This window comes from Aquarana catesbeiana, linkage group LG01 (assembly GCF_042186555.1).
Source record: "Aquarana catesbeiana isolate 2022-GZ linkage group LG01, ASM4218655v1, whole genome shotgun sequence".
Classification (NCBI taxonomy): Eukaryota; Metazoa; Chordata; class Amphibia; order Anura; family Ranidae; genus Aquarana; species Aquarana catesbeiana.
In genome coordinates this window covers 378,295,548-378,316,878 of record NC_133324.1, presented here as the reverse complement: position 1 = coordinate 378,316,878, position 21,331 = coordinate 378,295,548, and the positions used below count along the sequence as shown (strand labels likewise).

Below are 21,331 nucleotides of genomic sequence, written 5' to 3'. Positions count from 1 at the left end.
CGCCTGTAAAACGGCTCCCCTGCAGTCTGTGTGAAAGCCCGAGTGCTTTCACACTGAGGCGATGCGATGGCAGGATGTTACGGAAAAAAGTCCTGCAAGCGGCATCATTGGAGCGGTGTATACCGCTGCTCCACCACTCCTGCCCATTGAAATGAATGCGCACTGCTGCCGAAGCGCCTGCAAAGCATTTTGGCAGCAGTGCTTTATGGGCGCATTTAACCCCTTCCTCGGCCGCTAGCTGGGTTATAAGCGCCCCGCTAGCAGCCGAATAGCGCCGCTAAAATGACGGTAAAGCGCTGCTAAAACTAACAGCGTTTTACCGTCAACACATGCCCGCTCCAGTGTGGAAGCAACCTTAAGTAATAAGTGATACAGAAAATTTTTTACATTTAAACATTAAACAAAACAAACCTCCAATCAGTTCACTTGTATGTATAATTTAGATTAAAAAAAAAAATCTTAAAATATTAACACACACAAAAACAGGTAATCAAAACTTTTGGACGAAAAAAAATGGGCTAACTTTACTGCTTATTTTTTTTTTATTTCATTAATTTTTTTAAAAAAAATTGCGTTTGAAAGACCGCTGCGCAAATATCGTGTGACATAAAATATTGCAACAACCGCTATTTTATTCCCTAGGGTCTCTGCTAAAAAATATATATATAATGTTTGGGGATTCTAAGTGATTTTCTAGCAGAAAATACAGGATTTTTACTTGTAAGCAACAAATGTCAGAAAAGATTGAGTCTTTAAATGGTTAAACTGAGAACTTCTACACACAGAGTTCAGCTCATTGTTAAAAGAACCTGAAAAGATACAATGTATCTTCTTATCAGACTTGGCAGGCTGCCCAGAGGAGGAGAGAATCCTCTCCACAGATAATCTCAGGAAACTTGCATTGACTTCTATTACAGAAGTCATTTGCAAGTCCCGCTGAAGTTATAATCGGCTTTTTTTTTAATCAGCACAATCCGCCGATGCCGATTAAGTAAAAAAAGCCAAATATTGGCCGATATATCGGTCGACCTCTATAAACAATTAGGCTCTGTAAACCTTCACAAAACCTTTAAACCTTCAAGCAGTTTTTAGCAAAATTTTAGCAAATTTAGCCAATGATGAAGCTAAGGGAGCCTGGTGAAACCTGCTAAAACCTTACATAAAGCTACAGCTATTCCCCTTCTTAAGATCTGTAACGCCTACAAAGCAGGAGAAAACAAATGACCAGGTTATAGCTGAAGGGCACTTTGGGTGAATAAATTCTACACAGAACTTGTCAAGTGCTTCTTAAAGTGGAGTTCCACCCACTTTTACAACTCTTCAGCATCCCTCACTAAACTGTGCACTGTAAACGAATTGGATATTTTTTTATTTTTTTTCTCAGCACCTACTGTATATCTGCTGTATTCATTTTTCACTTCCTCCTCCCTGGCTGTGGCCCATCGCATCATTTCCTGTTTGCAATGCCTTCTGGGAAGGGGCAACAACTTCCTATGACATTGCCGTTGCTATGGTAACCTGACCTGAAACCTATTACACTGCTTGTGCTGCACTGAGCATGTGCGAGATCTGCAAGGATGAGATCCAGGAAGAAATACAGTCTGGCTTCAGATGCCCACACTTAAGATGGCCACGGCCTGCTGTAAGTTTATAAAATAACAAACTACTGCTATAAACAAAAAACAGACCTTAGTTTACAGACTAACTTTACTAGAACACATTAAACTTGTGTATTATAGGGGTATTTTTATTGAAAAAGTATAATTTCGGCCAAAACACCACTTTAAATGTTTACAAAGTAATGCTGACAAATGTACATAAGGTCTTTTTACAGTGATATACCAAACTGTCAAATTTGAAAGTGGGGAAACAACAAAGCCTTACCTCATTTGACACATCAACAACTAGATTGTCATCACTTTTGTCCCCATCGCTGTCCTGTAAATTATAGGTACATTTGTATTCAACATATAGATATAACCTATTAGTATAAAACTAACTAGTAAAAACATTATCGACTAGCAATAAAAAAAAAGTGTACTTAACAAAAACAACAAGTTTAATTATAACACCTCCAATTAAATCAGCTCTGCAAAACAATACAGCAACACTTTCATAGGAATAGAAATGAAGGTGGGAAAAAAAAAAAGGAAGGAGTGAGGAAGTTGGCAAACATCCACATATAAGAAAGCATCTTGAGGATATTTCAGAGGTTTTTGAAATCTGACCCCTGCTGTTGTAGCATGCATTGTAATCTGCATCAGGGTTTGTGAAACTACTGTAAATGATTGCACTTCAAACCGGAAAACCAAGACTGTTAACAGTGTCTGGCTTTCACAAAGACAAACAGGAAATAACTATGCTTTGTGAGACAGGGTTATCAAAGGGCTTCTAAGTAGGCTGCCAATTTTTTTTTTTTTTTTACACTTCTTTTCTTCTTATTTTTGCTTACCAAGGCATGAACAAAATGAATTAAGCAGTATGCACATTTGAAACTATCTGAAGACAGAGGCAAATATATTTAAAGCAAACCTGTTGCCAATAACTGTAAATAAAAGCCATCTTTCTTAAAAGAGTGAAGTGGTTACGCCTATATACCTGATGTGCGCCAGAGTCAGCAGGAAGAACCACTGAGTTAAGTGCACTCCCAAATAGGAAATTTGTGTAACTACTGAACAACCTACTGCTGTAAGATGCCACTGCAAATGTAGCTATACTCCAAAGCAATACAAGATGGGAACAATGTGCAGTTAATTTCCAAATATACCACTCTGCTCTTATAATCTGCAATATACACACGCACAGAAGTACTAAAACTCCTTCTACATACATTAATCCAGATTAAAAGGGAAAATGAACATATTTGAGGGGATGGGTCCCCATCTTATCTGTAAACTCCCTTAAATCTGGCCATGCAAGAAACACTTTAATGAATTTAAAATAACACAATAGTAACCCTAATTTTTTGTATAATGTAAAAGATATCACCCAACATGTCACGCTTTAAAATTGAGCACACTCGTGGAATGGCGCCAAACTTCAGTACCAAAAAATCTCCATAGGCGACAATAACATTTTTTTTTACAGGTTACCAGTTTAGGGTTACAGAGGAGGTCTTGTGCTAGAATTTCTGCTCAAACCAACCTTTTGCAGCAATACCTCACAAGTGGTTCGAATGTCGTTAACATACACAGGCGCAACCTGCATATGTGTTTCGCTTCTGCGCACTTTAAATTTTATTATTTTATTTTTTTTTGTACACTGTCCCTTTATTTTTTTTGGATCACTTTTAATCATATTACAAGAAACGTAAATAAGGCATGACCAGTCCTCTTTATGAAGACATCTGGGGTCAGAGACCCCAGATATCTCCTATACCCTGGAAAGCATGAGGGGAAAAAAAATAAAAATAAACTGGCAGTATTTACAGTGCCAGAAGTGACTTCGCTTCCGGCCTCCCAGGGTCATAGAGATGGCCCGGGACCATCCGGCCTCCTTATCGCACGGAAGAGCCCGAAAAGGCGCCGGAGGTGTAGGTGTGTGCATGTGTGAGTGGGGGGGGGGGGGGGGGGGGGTTACGATGACAACATCCCCTCCTGCTGACTGTAAAAGCCATTCAGCTGCTTAATAGCCGGTAGGGTGGCTCTTACATTGTTACATTGGAGGGAATCGCTGGCTGAAAACAGATATCCGAATGATGGCTGTGTCATATGACATCCTACTGGCGAGAAGTGGTTAAAACTTGTAGTAAGAGAAAACATATGCAGACCTTTCAGTTTAGAAGCCTGACTAACATGCTGATACTAGGACTGAAAGAAATTGAATCACTGATACACAACATACATGTAAATCAGGTGTTCGAGTTCCCTTTAACTTGACGTATTGTAAACGTGTTACTGAACAGCAATTCTGAAAGCAATGAAGCTTGTAACAGTCAAGCAACTAGCATTTTTTAGAAAAAACGGTCAGCCTGAGACTAATGGATGACGGGACACCTTTTTTCAATTATTGCAAAGCATCACACCACCTGGAACCCACTGCAATGCTCTTGACACAAATGACTGTGGTGTATGGGTGGTGGCAATTTTGTTCCCATTTTCTCCACAGAAAAGGAAATGAGCAGCTTCTATTTATGCAAAGATATGTCAACATCTTGACCTAAGTGTGACCTGAAACCAAGATTTTCTGACATGCAAAAGTTCATCATCTACTTGTAACAAACTACACTGAGCCCAACTTTCAAACCAATTGCAAGTAAAAAAAAAAATAAATAAATAAAAAAAAATGATCAGACCTTCTATGAACAAACCTTAAAAAAGGTACACATATTAGTCATGGTCTTACAGTTGGGCAACTCTAGATGTCAACCAGTAGCAACACTACTAGTAGTAATGAAAAATAGCCATTTTGAAGCAATTACCTGTTGCCTCAGACAGCTGTTAACTGGATGCAAGACCTCTCACAAGCATGATATTGTTGCCTGATTAGGCCTAAAACTCCTATAACAGGTAACGCCCATCTGAAATACATGAGTAGGCGTTAGGGACCTGAATGTAACTGAGGCATTAAAGAGGAAGTAAACCCTGATGGTTTGACCTCTTTTGTTCCCTGCAAAGTAAAAGCATAATGGGCTAGTATGCATCGCATACTAGCCCATTATGTGTCACTTACCTGCAACTGAAGCCTGCAAAGTCCCCACTGGTGGCCGTATCAATCGTCGCCCCTCTTCCTTTCGGGGCTGGGAACTCCGGCTGGCTGACATCAGTCCCGCACGTGGGAGCTGTCAGCCACAGCACTTGCAAGTGAAGAAACGTCACGGAGGTCCGTTTAATCTCATCGCATGCGCCAATGACATCTTCGGCGGACTACAAAGGTAAATATCTCCTAAACAGCGGACGTTTAGGAGATATTTCCACTACCTATAGGTAAGCCTTATGCTAGGCTTACCTATAGGTAAAACTCAATATAAGAGGTTTATAACTACTCTACGAAAGCATTAACAAATCTGTACACTTCAGGCTGGGTTCACACTGCTGCGAATTAGATGCAGGTTTCTCCACATCCGATTCGCATAGCAGGAGATGGGGACCGGCTCTCAATGAAGCCAGGCTCACACATCTCTGCAGCGGCTCCGCTGCGAATTGCACAGGAGTCCGGTGCATCTTTTGGTTCATTTCAGGTCCAAATTCAGCCAAAAATTTGGGCTGAAATCGGACCTGAACCAGTGAATGGAGACGTACCGGCGCATGCTGCAGTGTGAACCCAGCACTAAGTACATATTGCAGCAAGACAATGTAATCACCTGCCAACAAGCTATACATCTCAAAAAAAAAAAAAAAAAAAAACAAACCACACCACAAAAACACTTAGGGAATTTACGACTGGAGCAGCTGTGCTTAACTGAACAAGCAGAGGCTAGAAGCCAATTGGCTACTATGCACAGCATCTCCAAGTTCTGTCTGCAGTTATAGTAACTTTGCCCCTCTTTAGTTAGCCATGAACATAAGAATATTCTTTTACAATTTTTAGCTTAACCCTCTAAAGAAATAGTGTCAGGACAGAAAAAAAAACCCCGATACACTCCCCAACCATATTTACTTTCAGATAAGCGAAACCGTACAACTAGGCCCTGTTCACACAAATGCACTGTAGTAACGCAAGCAGTATTGCGCATTTTACCACATCACACCATAACTTTGTGTATGTGTTGGCAACACAAAAAGTGCACAGAGACTTCCTCTGCATTGCTTCCCTTTCAAAATCAAATTCTGTGGCGTTTGTGGTACTGCAAGGCATGAGGGTGTTATTCACGAACACTGGAGAGTGCAAAATCTGGTGCAGCTCTCCACAGAAACCAATCAGCTTCCAGGTTTTATTGTCAAAGCTTAATTTAAAATAAACTGAAGTTAGAAGCCAATTGGCTACCATGCACAGCTTCACCAGATTATGAGTGCACCAGTCTTAGTAAATCTCCTCCATGGAGTAAACGGTCCTCAAGACCTCTTGGTGGTCCTACTTGGCAAATAAATCTTTGATCTCTAGTGAGTTAGGACCTTTTTTAGATGCCACCATCAAAACACATTGGGGTTGATTTACTAAACTGGAGTGTGCAAAATCTGGTGCAGCTCTGCATAGAAACCAATCAGCTTCCAGGTTTTATTGTCAAAGCTTAATTGAACAAGCTGACGTTAGACGCTGATTGGCTACCATGCACAGCTGGACCAGATTTTGTACTCTCCAGTAAATCAACCACATGGTCTATGCTAGAACACTTACAAATATGCAACTGTACATTAAAAAAAAAAAAAAAAAAAAAAAAAAAAAAAGGTATTCTCTAAAAACAGTTAAGGATGTTCAACATTTAGAGACAGTTCACTTACATAGTGGCTAGAATCCTTATCATCCACTTTCCTCTTTTTAAGGTCATTAGAATATTCTGGGCCATTCCTCCGTTTATCTGTGCCTCGCAGGCTGTCAGAAACCAACAGAGAGTTACTCTATAATACAAAAAAGAAAAAAAAAAAAAACCAAGCACGTTAAAACATTTACAAGCAACATTTCCGTGGTAAACCAGCAGACTTAAGAAGATGTCATAATAAGATAGGCTGTGAACAGGTGTTAACATGTATGAATATTTAAGAGCATGATCACTTTGTTCATATCCATGTATAAAACATTCTGGCAGTCTGTCCCAAATTGGGAAAAAAAAACTAGCAGATCAGCTCTTAAGTTAGGCTTCTTTCACACCAGGGTCCGATCAGGTCCGCCTGTCAGTTTTTCAGACGAACCTTAATCGGACAGTCCATTCACCCCTACGGAGTGGCGGGGGGTGGGGATGGGGGGGGGGGGGGGGTAAAAGAACTTGTGTTCATTTAAACCCGCCTACCTCTGATACAAACAAAAAAAGAAAAAAAAAGAGGAAGCAGGCGGCTCTGACGTCTGTCTGATGTGAGCAAACGTTGACATCGCCCTCCTTTTGGAAAGGGGGGGGGGGGCAACTTTTAAACAGGGCAAACCCTATTCATACAGAAGAGACCCATTGAACAGAGAAACACGATTGAGGTTAGTAGGGTAGAAACGTTCTTCCTTCAGTAACCACCTCACGGGAAAGTAAAAAGGTGCCTTTATCCCTGCTGCTGGTCCCCCCTCCAGGGTTCAGGCTTTGCCTGTCATAATGAACATACCCCTGAAGGGGTCTTCAGGATTTGGGTGCTAAAGGGATGGACCATGGACCCGTATAGCATCCTGTAGCCTACATACACAATGCCCCACATGCCAAGGTGAGCATCGAACGCAGGACTCACTGCCTGAAGAAAGCATTACAGGCGCTGCTGTTGAGATAAGTATAAGAAGTATGAGTGTAACTGGTCTAAAATTCGCTAGTGAGCTAAAACTGCAATAAGCAGTTAGATCATGATAGAACAGTCAGTGGAAGGAAGACAAACTGGTGACAAAAAAAAAAAAAACAAAAAAAAAAAAAAAAAGTGTTCATCACCTGTCCTAAGGTCACTAAAAAAAACTGGAGCGTCATGGAGTGGGTGGGGTTATTGAGTACAGCGGGGGCGTTTCCCAGCATAGCCTTTTCCAGTTTCAATCACCTAAGAGTCTATGAATTAGGTCCTGTACGATTAATAAAGGTTTCTCTTAACTTTGTCCTATATTTTAAGTTTGTACATTTTTTTTTTTTTAAATCAAACATTTTAAGAATGCTCAAACAGTGTGTAGAATAATCACCATTTTGTATTTATGCTCTTGGACTACAAATACTTTTTTTAGAACATTAAAAATAAAATTGAGGTATACCAATACTGTTATTGATCAAATTACAGCTTATAAAACTCAAGTATATCAGGCAATATCAAGCGCTGCTACAACTACCACTTCCTGCAAAAGCCTTTATTTTTATTTTTTGTATATGACGTTTGCCTCTTTTTAACCACTTCAAGACCAGACACTTTCACCCCTTCCAGTCCATTTTTAGTTTTCAGCGCTCTCACTTTGAAAAACAACAATTGTTATTTATTTTTTGAGACAGAGCTTTTTTTTGGTGGTATTTAATCACTTTTTTTTTTTTTTTTTTTTTTTTTTACACATCAGATGTCTGGCTCCACCCAGTTTGAAGCCACCACACACAGTCCGATGTGTTTGGCCAGAGTATTTTTGTAGCATAACTGTATTCTCATTGTTTCTGGTTTCATTTACCTATGCTTGCGAGTGGTTTTTTTGGGGATTTGGTCACAATAAAGTATACATATACCATTGAGATCAAGTCAATTGTTTTTTTATTGTGATTGGGGGGAGGGGGGACCATTTATTTCTCACATTTCCCGGGGCTTTCCTAGCATGATCTGAGAGGGATTCTTTGAGATTGGCTAATGTCTTTACATCTTGAGTGTTTATGACCCATTACTAGCCACACAAGTGTGGAGGTTCCTTGTTTTATACACTTTAGAATGACAGAGGATTTGTGCACATTATGGTTTTTGCAGATGCCCGATTATGGACAATCTCGCATTATATATGTTGAATATTTGTTTGTGCTTTTCTTTCACACTTATTTTCACATGTTCTGAAGAGCAAGATTATAATCATATTTTTTGATTTACACTATTTGTTTTGAGCTCTGGACATTTTTTAATTTTGGTTTTGATCATCTGTGATTGAAACACATTGAGCTAGCTGCTTTTGTTTAGTTCAGAAAAAAGGCTGAACGGCTGTGTGTAGTTTGTCTCATCCATGTAAACCAATATGATCTGCTGGATAGCTAGTGCTTTTGAAAAGCAGATTTACTGGCTGAGTCACCGGATGATTAAAAACTGCTATTAGGAATAGTGGTGAACCTATTGCTACACAGTCAAGTGGGAAAAAATATACAGTGCCTCGCAAAAGTATCCCCCCCCCCGGCTTTGATGGATCAGAACACAATAGTCTAAGCTGGTGAAGTAAAATTAGAAAAATATATAAATAAAACAATTTTTCAGAAATAAAAAAAACTGATAATTGACATGTGCTGATGTATTCACCCACTTTGTTATGAAGCCCATAAAAAGAATGAAATGATGCCCACCTGTGTGCAATCCAAGTGTCTCATGATCTGCCCTTACATATACACATCTTTCTGAAAGGCCCAGAGACTGCAACACCTAAGCAAGAGGCACCACTAACCAAACACTGCCATGAAGACCAAGGAACTCTCCAAACAAGTAAGGGACAATGTTGTTGAGAAGTACAAGTCAGGGTTAGGTTACAAAAAAAAAAAAAAATTATATCCAAATCTTTGATGATCCCTAGGAGCACCATCAAATCTATCATAACCAAATAGAAAGAACATGACAACCGCAAACCTGCCAAGAGACGGCACCCAAAACTCACAAATTGGGCAAGGAGGGCATTAATCAGAGAGGCAGCACAGAGACCCTGGAGGAGCTGCAGAGTTCCAAAGCAGAGACTGGAGTATCTGTACATAGGATGACAATAAGCCCTACGCTCCATAGAGTTGGGCTTTATGGCAGAGTGGCCAGAAGAAGGCCATTACTTTCAGCAAAAAACAAAATGGCACATTTTGACTTTGCGAAAAGGCATGTGGGAGACTCCCAAAATGAATGAAGGGTGCTCTGGTCTGATGAGACTAAAATTGAACCTTTTGGCCAAAGAAAACGCTATGTCTGGCACAAACCCAACACATCACCCAAAGAACACCATGTCCACAGTGAAACATGATGGTGGCAGCATTATCTTGTGGGGATGTTTTTCAGCAGTCGGGACTGGGAAACTGGTCAGAGTTGAGGGAAAGATGGATTGTGCTAAATACAGGGATATTCTTGAGCAAAACCTATACCACTTTGTATGTTATTTGAGACTAGGACAGAGGTTCACCTTCCAGCAGGACAATGATCCCAAACACACTACTAAAGCAACACTTGAGTGGTTTAAGAGGAAACATGTAAAGGTATTGGAATGGCCTGGGTCAAAGCCCAGACCTCAATTCAATAGAAAATCTGTGGTCAGACTTAAAGGATTGCTGTTCCCAAGTGCAAATCATCCAACTTGAAGGAGCTGGAGCAGTTTTGCAAGGAGGAATGGGCAAAAATCCCAGTGGTAAGATATGGCAAGCTCAGAGACTTATCCAAAGCGACTTGGAGCTGTGATAGCCGCAAAAGGTGGCTCTACAAAGTATTGACTTTAGGGGTGTGAATAGTTGTGCACAGCACATTGACTTTTTCTGTTATTTTGTCCTATTTGTTGTTTGCTTCACAAAAAAAAAAAAAAAAAAGAAAAAACAAACACACATCTTCAAAGTTGTGGGTATGTTCTATAAATTAAATGATGCAAAGCCTCAAACAATCCATGTTAATTCCAGGTTGTGAAGCATCAAAACATGAAAAATGCCAAGGGGGTGAATACTTTTGCAAGGCACTGTACATAGTAGATTTCATATTAACCCAACCAAAATTTTAAGATGTCTGGTACTCGACTAAACCCTTTACCAAAAAGTTGGGCATTATATTGTGTTTGTTTTAGGTTGAACTACTGTTTATCAATTGCAACTACTATCTTTTATCAACAAGGCCTCTGCTTTCAGAAAAATTATAATGTTCTGAAGGGGGGGGGGATAAGAAAGAGATAGTTAAAAGATGTAAACACAACATTTTATATTCCCAATATGTGCCAGCTCTCCTGCAATGATCAGACTTCTGATACCACACACCCCCTCTCCTCAGCCATTTACTGGGAAGACCAGTGTGCTGCTGTTTCTCCTCCTGAGCAGCTGAGAACAGAGGGGGAAGTTAAAAAAAAAAAAAAAATATATATATATATATATATATATATATATATATATATATATATATATATATATATATATATATATATATATATATATATATATATATATATATATATATATATATATATATTTTTTTTTTTTTTATTAATTATACATTTAATATCTCTCACACATTTTGCCTTTCATTTCTATTTTAAACTGAATGGGTTGTTTTAAAAAGGTGAGGGTTTTTTATACTTTAATTTTACAGCCAAAAATGCACATTCCTACACGTGTGCAAAATAAAAACGCCCATCTGAAATACATGAGTAGGCGTTAGGGACCTGAATGTAACTGAGGCATTAAAGAGGAAGTAAACCCTGATGGTTTGACCTCTTTTGTTCCCTGCAAAGTAAAAGCATAATGGGCTAGTATGCATCGCATACTAGCCCATTATGTGTCACTTACCTGCAACTGAAGCCTGCAAAGTCCCCACTGGTGGCCGCATCCATCGTCGCCCCTCTTCCTTTCGGGGCTGGCTACTCCGGCTGGCTGACATCAGTGGGAGCTGTCAGCCACAGCACTTGCGAGTGAAGAAACGTCACGGAGGTCTGTTTAATCTCATCGCATGCGCCAATGACATCATCGGCGGACTACAAAAGGTAAATATCTCCTAAACGGCGGACGTTTAGGAGATATTTCCACTACCTATAGGTAAGCCTTATGCTAGGCTTACCTATAGGTAAAACTCAATATAAGATGTTTATAACTACTCTACGAAAGCATTAACAAATCTGTACACTTCAGGCTGGGTTCACACTGCTGCGAATTAGATGCAGGTTTCTCCACATCCAATTCGCATTGCAGGAGATGGGGACCGGCTCTCAAAGGAGCCAGGCTCACACATCTCTGCAGTGGCTCCGCTGCGAATTGCACAGGAGTCCAGTGCATCTTTTGGTCCATTTCAGGTCCAAATTCAGCCAAAAATTTGGGCTGAAATCGGACCTGAACCAGTGAATAGAGACGTACCGGCGCATGCTGCAGTGTGAACCCAGCACTAAGTACATATTGCAGCAAGACAATGTAATCACCTGCCAACAAGCTATACATCTCAAAAAAAAAAAAAAAAATATTATAATTAAATTTATACTTTAATTTTACAGCCAAAAATGCACATTCCTACACGTGTGCAAAATAAGTAAAAAAAACAGTTTTCCTGCCAAGGTAGTTAAACAATAATTGAATTAAAAAAAAAAAGTTTAAACGCTTTAAAATACATGTTAAAAGGGAATTATCCAAACTTCTAAAGAGAAAAAAAAATGCACTAGATTAGCCTGGAGTACATTTATTTATTACATATTCTACAGTATAAGGCTACAGTTGTACCAACCTGTAAAACAGAAGCAGTGAAGTATGTGGATAGTTAAGATAACAGGGAATTGATCTCAAAATGCTTCCAGTGTAATAGATAAAATCATCTACATTTCTCTGCTACTTAATCATGATGTCAAGTCAGCAAAGGGAAAGGAGTGTATAAATGACAAATGACACCTGCGATAGTGCGGTCTGCTGCTGCAATTCCCCGCAGGGCCAAAATAAAAAGTTTACACTTCAAAAAGGTCATTATTTACTAAGGGCAAAGCTTTTCCAAAACAGGGTTGATGGGTTACAGAAATATTTGAACTACAAGGCCCCAAGGACTAGTAGTTGGTGCCATGTACTTGTACATGTATTTTCATACCTAAAAAGGGTCAGGTCAAAATAGGATTTTTGTACTAACCCATTTCCTGGCTTCCCTTGAGGGAAATAAGATCTAATGCCCCGTACACAGTCGGATTTTCCGATGGAAAACGTCCGATCGGAGCGTGTTGTCGGAAATTCCGACCGTGTGTGGGCTCCATCGGACATTTTCCATCGGATTTTCCGACACACAAAGTTGGAGAGCAGGAGATAAAATTTTCCGACAACAAAATCCGTTGTCGGAAATTCCGATCGTGTGTACATAAATCCGAAGGACAAAGTGCCACGCATGCTCAGAATAAATAAAGAGATGAAAGCTATTGGCCACTGCCCCGTTTATAGTCCCGGCGTACGTGTTTTACGTCACCGCGTTCAGAACGATCGGATTTTCCGACAACTTTGTGTGACCGTGTGTATGCAAGACAAGTTTGAGCCAACATCCATCGGAAAAAATCCTAGGATTTTGTTGTCGGAATGTCCGAACAAAGTCCAACCGTGTGTACGGGGCATTAGACTGTTGGGGTATACTGACATCTGCAGGAGAAATGAACACTGGCAAAAAAAAAAAAAAAAAAAAAAAAAAAAAAAAAAAAAAAAAAAAAAAAAAAAACCACAGCTTAAGATATCCCAGCCCACAGTCATCATGCCATTTGTAGCAAAGGATGCAGACTTTTCTACCCCTTCATCCTGGGTTCACACTGATGCGATGCAGGAACCAGCGCGATTACAGCGCTAGTTCCCACATCGCTCCTCTCCTGCAGGCAGTTCACACTGCCTTGTGCGAAACGCTGCGGGTGTCATTAACAAAGTTAATGACACCCCCAGTTTAGTTTACAGATCGCAGTGCGGACTGTGAACTCGCACAGGAATTGGATCACATAGGTGAGAACAGCCATGTGATCCAATTCTGGTGCAGGGAAAACAAGTCCCTGCACAATTTTCTGTGCGAATCCAATGAGTCCAGCCATACAACTGTATGGCTGAACTCGCATTGCTCAGATCGCATGTGATCAGCACCTGCAGTGCGGGTGCGAATCACATGCAATCTCTGAGATCACACTAGTGTGAACCCGGGCTTAAGGCCATCAGTTTGGGTGATGGCCTGTACTAGTGACCTAGAAATGGTGGAATGAAAGCTAGAGCACCTTTCTGGGATCTATCCAAAATGACAAAAAAAAAAAAAATAATCAGGGTTCTTAAAAGAAGCCGTAGCTGAGGCTTAGATTTACAGCCCAAACTACATTTGGAAAATGGAGGGAAACTTCCTTTGAATGATCTGGACCTAGATTGGATGGAAAAATTATGCCTCGGTTGAACTGAAAGGCAGAAACGTAGGCAAGGAAGTTGCCCAGGCCCTCAACACCAACTAGTATTTAGCAATACTAAGGCTAACAGCTCGGTAAACTCCTGGGAGATGCACAAAGTTAAAGGGCAGTTACAAACTAGTAATATAGCACAGCAAGACACAGATGTACTGTAAAGTGGGGGACATGCAGGTACGCATCCTTAAAAGTCAGAAGGTCTACATGGTATGGAAACCATGAACAAGTTGATATTTTGATCCAGAAGGCCCAGGAGGGCTTCATGGAGATTTGATAAGCTGTGCAGCAATTACAAAAGATACAGGAAGGTTGGAACCTTCACGTTAGTAAAACCAATTTATAGCCCGTTTTCACCCAAGCATTGGAGATGCAAGTTGTCCAGGAGTCTGCAAATGTTAACAAAAATGTCCAAAACTCTGAAAAGTGTTTGTTGAGCTTCAAGTCATGGAAGGCTAGTCTGTGCCATTGTCAGATTTTGAGCGCCAGACTGCAGGTGTTAAATAGGAACCAGGCTTGGAGGGCCTTAATGACATGAAGAAACTAAAGAATGTTTAATGGTCAGAAAAGGAGGAAGACTATGCTGTAGGTTTCCTCTGCTGAGAATATGGGTGCTGTGATAACAACCTAAATAAATAGGAATTGGAAATCGAGCTAAAAGATGCTGTTCCTTGAAAACCCTGTGAAACAAACACTTTGTATACAAGGACTCCGCAGTACAGCACCTTTATCAAAAGGTGCCTACACGAGTACTGAGAAGAAAATACGAAAATGCAAGCCAGAAAGCCTTTAGCAAACATTTGTCCATGTGTACAATAAGCAAGGGATTGCAGTAGTGGAGAGTGCTCGTTAAAAAGGGAATTTGACAACACAAATTACATGAAGAAAGTGGCATTTCATAATGAAGTTGTTAAAAGGAAATACTTTCTAACATTTAGGGGTAGAACCAACAAGACAAACGATAGAACACAGAAAGAGCCACAATAAAAAGGTGAACACGTTGCAGTCCTTCTTAGAGAACAGAGGGATCCTGGTGAAGAGAAGTACAGTATGTCGATGGCTTTTGCAGAGGAGGGGGGAGGGGATTAAATAATGGACGCTAGTAACCTATTGGTCAGAGGTGGTCCCCTATAGATGACTGAATCAGAGCATAAGGAGCCCCTATCAAAGAGCTAAGTGTGCCAAGTCCAGCGGTTTGCTTGTACACCCACAGTGATCAGAGTTCCGTTTTCCCAGGATAGATGTAAAGGCCTAACAAAAACACACCTAAGACCTCTAGCTAAGATTAAAGCCTATAGGGCTGAAAAGCATTAGAAGACTTTCTGTATTAGTGACTTGTTCTTGCATTTAGGGCAGAAACAACCAATCGATTAATCGGCCAGTCGATTAGTTGGCCTGCATACAGAATGCACTATTCATTTACATATCGGGAAATACAGTGCAGCACATATACAGTTCAGTACACCCTCCATACATGTCAATAAGTGCCTGAGAACTTGTGAATGTATGAGGAGTAATGCCTCATGGGACATGTAGTCCTGGGCAGGAAGCGAGTGGTTCTAAAAGGCAGAAGTTTTTTCTTTTACCTTGCTATAGGGGCGCTCTATACTATACTTTGCAGTTTGCTATTGGGGCACTCTGAAGGCAGGAGCAAGAAGCATCGGTGGGGGACCCCAGAAGAGGAGAATCGGGGGTGCTCTGTGCAAAACCATTACACAGAGCAGGTAAGTAGAACATGCTTTTTTTTATAGGTTAAATTGACCAAATAAATTGGTTATTTGGGAAAAAAAAAAAAAGAAAAAAAAAGTAAAAGTTAGCCCAATTTTTTTGTATAATGTGAAAGATGTTACGCCGTGAGAATCGTGATCTTTATTCTAAGCAAAAAAATTGTGATTCTCATTTCGGCCAGAATCGTGCAGCTCTACTATATAGGTAGTCTCAGTACTAAGAAACTCAACTTGGCATACATCTGCTATGAGCTCACAACAGTGGCAGTATAATACCGAGTCTCGTGGATGAGTCTTTTCTAGTTTTGAATAGTGGAGAAGGATGAAAACATGCCTGTATTATTCTGGGCTCCATTTACACTCATTCACTGTCCTAAGAACATTTTCCCCCAACAGGAATTGGAAAAATGTGTCACGGGGCACAGACAGAAATAAAAACCTAGTTCTGGCCTTTCCCTTCTCTACTAAAAGGGGAGCATGTTCTGTCTCTTGCTAATGCAGAGTGTTACCTACACTTACGGTCTGGATCCCTGAATAGGAGAAAAGAAAAAGTAGGGGTTCCAACCATTATTTTAACAAAGGTTTTGGCTGGATATACACTAGTTCTTGTATTTTTATCAACCACCCCCCTTCCACCCCCTGAAGATCTTCCTGGTGTTGAGATGATTTTCAACTGCATTCACCTTATAACTAAATTAGCAAAACAAGCGTGATTACATTGTAAAATATTAGCCAAGAAAGCTGCAAACTACATAAGCTTGGGAAGTGCTGTCTGCTTTAGACACGCGACTCTCCAAAGTGTATCAAGCATTACATTTTGTTGACAAAAGGTTGCCCATGGAAAAGCAATCCAACCTAAACGCTACCAGGTTCCTTACACACCATAACATAAAATAGCAACAATTATTTATATATTATAGTCATGTATGTTCACCTGTGTTTTCAAAGGATTCCATTCAAATGGATTTTAATGGAATTGTGCAGGGCAATTCACCAAAGAAACATCATGCAAGCCTTTTTTCTAAGGTGTGGTGGTGCTAAAATGAACTTTATTGGAATTATTGATTTTCCATCTGCTTATTTTTATATTATATTTAGTATTGGAGAAAGCAGAAAATTTCATAGCAACCAATTCGATATGAACTTGACATGGTTGTAAGCATGTGTTTTTAATTGCAGCATATGCATGAACAAGAGAAAATATATGGTCTTCAAAAAAGAACTGTTGACACCTCTGTTTTCCCTGCAGTATTTTACTTGGGGAAAAAAAAAGCCAGAACACTGCATTTTTGGTGTAGTGATAGGCATTTTGCCACTCAAGCCAACTAAAATATGGAAGTCACCTGAAAAAATAATACCTACAATGCGTGTTATGCATTAGGCATTGCACTTTAGCATGGATGTAGTGTTAAGGAGCCAGAGATTGCCCACTCCCTTTTACGTATCCAATTCAAGCATAAAGGTACACCAGAGAGACTTGCATCTCCCCATTGATAGTAATTTAGCAGAGTCTCCCTTTAAGTCGTAGAAATAATGAATAATTGGAAAGGTTAGCAAGAAACAAGAACTACTTACTGTTCCTGGCTCTCTCTCTGTTCACGAAGAACCCAGAAATGCACAGACATATATCCGTTCAGACAAACAGGCAAGAGCAAAAGAAAAATAAAAAGGAAAAAAAAAAATTAGAAGTCAAGTCTCTAAAGTTTTAAAATGTTTTTTATTTTGCAAAATAAAAATGTGCATATTTCAAATACAAGCAATATTCACATTACATAATTGTGCAGAAAGGCTGGTAGATTACATAAAATCACTGTACAAAGTGATACACATTAAAGTGCAAATATACTATTTGTAAGCCCTTTTATTTCAGATATAATAAAAGTATGATCTTATCTGAATAGACAAACCATGATACCAACCTCAAATCTGCAGCACACAGCACTGCATGTTACAATGAAATATAGAAAAAGGAAACCTCAGGTTTTTCTCAAAGTCAATTCAGCGTCCATGTTTTACGTTAATACATTGTATTCTACAATTTGAATAGTGCATTTTCTTGTTAAATATAATGCAAGCAAATGGAAGCTACATAGAAGTAACGCATCACAAGTAGAACGTTAATCATGGAACTCCAAGGCTTACCAAGACAAAAAAAGGTCACAATTACTTTGTTTTACAGTGAGGTAAAAAAGTATTTGATCCCCTGCTGATTTTGTAAGTTTGCCCACCGATAAAGAAGTGATCAGTCTATAAAATTGTAATGGTAGGTAAATTTTAGCAGTGAGACTGAAAAAAAAAAAAAAAAAAAAAAAAAAAAAGTTAAATTGATTTGCATTTTAACGAATGAAATAAGTATTTGATCCTTTATCAGCAAGATTTCTGGCTACAAGGTGTCTTCTATCTAGGTAACGAACAGAGATTAGGAGCACTCTTAAAGAAGTGCTCCTAATCCCAGCTTGTTGCCTGTATAAAAGACCTGTCCAAAGAAGCAAAATCAGATTCCAATCTCTCCACCATGACCAAAGAACTGTCCAAGAATATCAGGGACAAGATTGTAGACGTATACAAGGCTGGAATGGGCTACAAGACCATCGCCAAGCAGCTTGGCTAGAGGGTGACAACATTTGGTGTGATTATTCGCAAATGGAAGAAACACAAAATAACAGGCAATCTCCCTCGGTTGGGGATCCATGCAAGATCTCACCTCCTGGAGTTTCAACGATCATGAGGATGGTGAGGAACCAGCCCAGAACTACCCAGTAAAAACTGGTCAATGATCTCAAGGTAGCTGGGACCATAGTCACCAATGAAACAATTGATAACACTACACCGTGAAGGACTGAAATCCTGTAGAGCCCGCAAGGTCTCTCTGCTCAAGAAAGCACATGTACAGGCCCATCTGAAGTTTGCCAATGAACATCTGAATGATTCAGAGGAGGAGGGAGGAGGAATGCTGCTATGACCCCCAAGAACACCATCCCCACCGTCAAACATGGAGGTGGAAACATTATGCTTTGGGGTGTTTTTCTGCTAAGGGGACAGGACAACTTCACTGCATCAAGAGGACGATGGACCGGGCCATGTACCGTCAAATCTTGGGTGAGAACCTCCTTCCCTCAGCCAGGGCATTGAAAACGGGTCCTGGATGGGTATTCCAGCATGACAATGACCCAAAACACATGGCCAAGGCAACAAAGGAGTGGTTCAAGAAAAAGCACATTATGGTCCTGGAGTGGCCTAGCCAGTCTCCAGACCTTAATCCCATAGAAAATATGTGGAGGGAGCTGAAGGTTCGAGCTACCAAACGTCAGCCTTCGAAACCTTAATGAGTTGGAAAGGATCTGCAAAGAGGAGTGGGACAAAATCCCTCCTTAGGTGTGCAAACCTGGTGGCCAATTACAAGAAACCTGATTGCCAACAAGGGTTTTGCCACCAAGTCATTTTTTGCGAAGGAGTCAAATACTTATTTTACTAATTAAAACGCAAATCAATAACTTTTTTAAATGCGTTTTTCTGGATTTTTTTGTTATTCTGACTCACTGATAAAATAAACCTACCATTAAAATGATAGACTGATCAATTCTTTGTCAGTGGAAAAACACCAGCAGGGGATCAAATCCTTTTCCCTCATTGTATGAGCAGCCCTTTGAATTCTCATGCATTGGTTTTATAGGATAGCTCTAGGTTCTCTACTGTGAACACTGAGGTCAAGGGTAATCATTTCTCAATATAGGAAGTAGTTCAGTTTAGAGACGCAATAATGCTATTGTAAAATATAGATACAGTATTCATTTTACAGGGTTTGCATTAAAATCGTACTATTGTTGAACAACTTCCCCCAGTAGCTAGACCAAAGCAACTAGCCTTAGTCAACACATGGAGCAAAATGTTTAAATCCATATGGCTCTGAGCACTTATTAGGGTCCATCAACTCAAAACTGATTTTTGTTTTCAGTAGTTATTAGAAAGTTGAACAATCCAAAACGTACTCAATCTTTTAGGTACTGTGGAGGTTAAGATCTCTATGCTTGAGTTCCAAGATCTAGCCATTTATTATTACAGAAAAGTACAGCAGGACGAGTTTGAAGAGCAAGACTCCGAGGCATGTCAACAAAAGCAGTTATTTACAGAGATGGGATCTTGTCACCGGAGTTCACAAACAGGTATAACCACCCTTTAAACAGTGAAAACAATTTCAGTGTCAAATGACCCAACACATAAATACACTGTACAGTTTTGACAAGTATCAATGCTACCAGCAAAATATACACATTTGTTGTGAGGAAGGATAGCTGTTTACTAGGTGAAATTGATCAGAGGGATCAGAGCACTAGTATGCAGGTAACTCAAAAATGTTTCAACTAAGAATATACCCAAATAGACATCAACATGTACACCATGAAAAGAAAAAAAAAAAACAAACACACAAACACGCATACACACATTGATGGGTAGAGTCAAGTAAAGCTGAAGTGTGGACATACAATAAGCTTGCAGTCTGCAGGCCCCATAAATAGCCACATGTAAATACTGTAGCAGTCTGGTTTCTCTAGAGCTTTGCTAATATGCCTGATGTTCCCTAACTGCATGACCAATTTCCTCTGGACCTGAAAGTTTAGTTTTTCTTGGTACCTCAATGAGGCATGTTATGACTATTTAGATGCATCACTTAGGTTGAAACTGTATGCCCACTCTATAGATTAACTTTAAATACAGTGCTAAGAGACTACACATACAAAAACAAGTTAAAAGTAAAATGACACGCAAAAGAAAAAATAGCCCTCTTTAGTATTAAAGATCAAAGGTTCCAACCATCACCATTGGTGTGTGTATTGTTGATTTGAAACACTTGTATGCCCCAACATGTTTTGTCTTTTAAAAGATTTTCTGAAGAGGTGTTCCATGGTCCATAACATATAAAAAATGTAAAGTACACCAAGTCAAATTTACCAATCCCTGTTAAGTGTACTTAAAAAAAAAAAAAAAAAAAAAAAAAAAACCTGAATGCAAGTAGAGCATATGATGGAAATAACCTGCAAAGTTGAAAAACTAAAAGTATCAACTAAGAGGAAAAGGCAAAATACGATGATGGAATGAACGGTCAAGACATCCTAGGTGGGTTTTCCGTGCCGCTCACCTCTGTGATGGTCTGTGTCATGATGTTTCTTGTCATCTTTTATGGCAAGGTGAGACTGTCCGCCTAGAGCATTAGAAAGAGCAAGAAGGCCCGCACTGCTCCCCAATGGAGGCATGCCAGGTGGCTGAAGTCCTGAAGGATGTGGCGTAAGAGGCACTGGTGGTCCATGACTATGGGATAAATGCTGAGCTTGCAACTGCTGCTGCTGTGGTTAATGATAAAAGCACCCAGAGATGGATTTCCAGCAAACAAGATAAAAAAAACAAACAAAAAAAAAACAAAAAAAAAAAAACACACAATTAGTTTTTCAGATTACATAATGACAAAATGAATGAAACTATGGGGGAAAAAAAAATTATAGAACGCAAGTTATAAATAAAAGAGATAAAAAAAAAAAAAAAAGACAGATGTGTGCTTAACAAATGATGCATTACAAGTAACCCATTTAATAAGCAACTCTCCACTCACTCAACTCACCTACAAAAAAGATTATAAAAGTTTCTGAAATACAACATATATTACTGGCACAAAGCAACTGCAAAACTAACCAGCCATTTGGGAAACTGCCCAGCATAGCCAAATTAAAGTAGAACTGGGGGCCAAACTATCTGCCCATTTTGGATAGAGTAAGGGAGGGTAATAA

The 21,331-nt window shown here is 39.6% G+C and overlaps 1 protein-coding gene across 4 annotated transcripts in view; it reads right to left on the bottom strand.

Moving 5' to 3' along the window:
* The window catches only part of LOC141146942 (transducin-like enhancer protein 1), a 99,547-nt gene that overhangs the window by 35,134 nt on the left and 43,082 nt on the right, over positions 1–21,331 (bottom strand). For 2 of the 4 annotated variants that reach the window (XM_073633761.1, XM_073633780.1), the window contains exons 7-10: positions 20,689–20,893; positions 17,127–17,143; positions 6,381–6,497; positions 1,885–1,938 (exon numbers count right to left, since the gene is read on the bottom strand). In XM_073633761.1, coding sequence (XP_073489862.1) covers positions 1,885–1,938; positions 6,381–6,497; positions 17,127–17,143; positions 20,689–20,893 — 393 coding nt within the window. The remainder of the gene's footprint in view (positions 1–1,884; positions 1,939–6,380; positions 6,498–17,126; positions 17,144–20,688; positions 20,894–21,331) is intronic. The other 2 variants (XM_073633769.1, XM_073633791.1) reach the window with 1 other exon arrangement.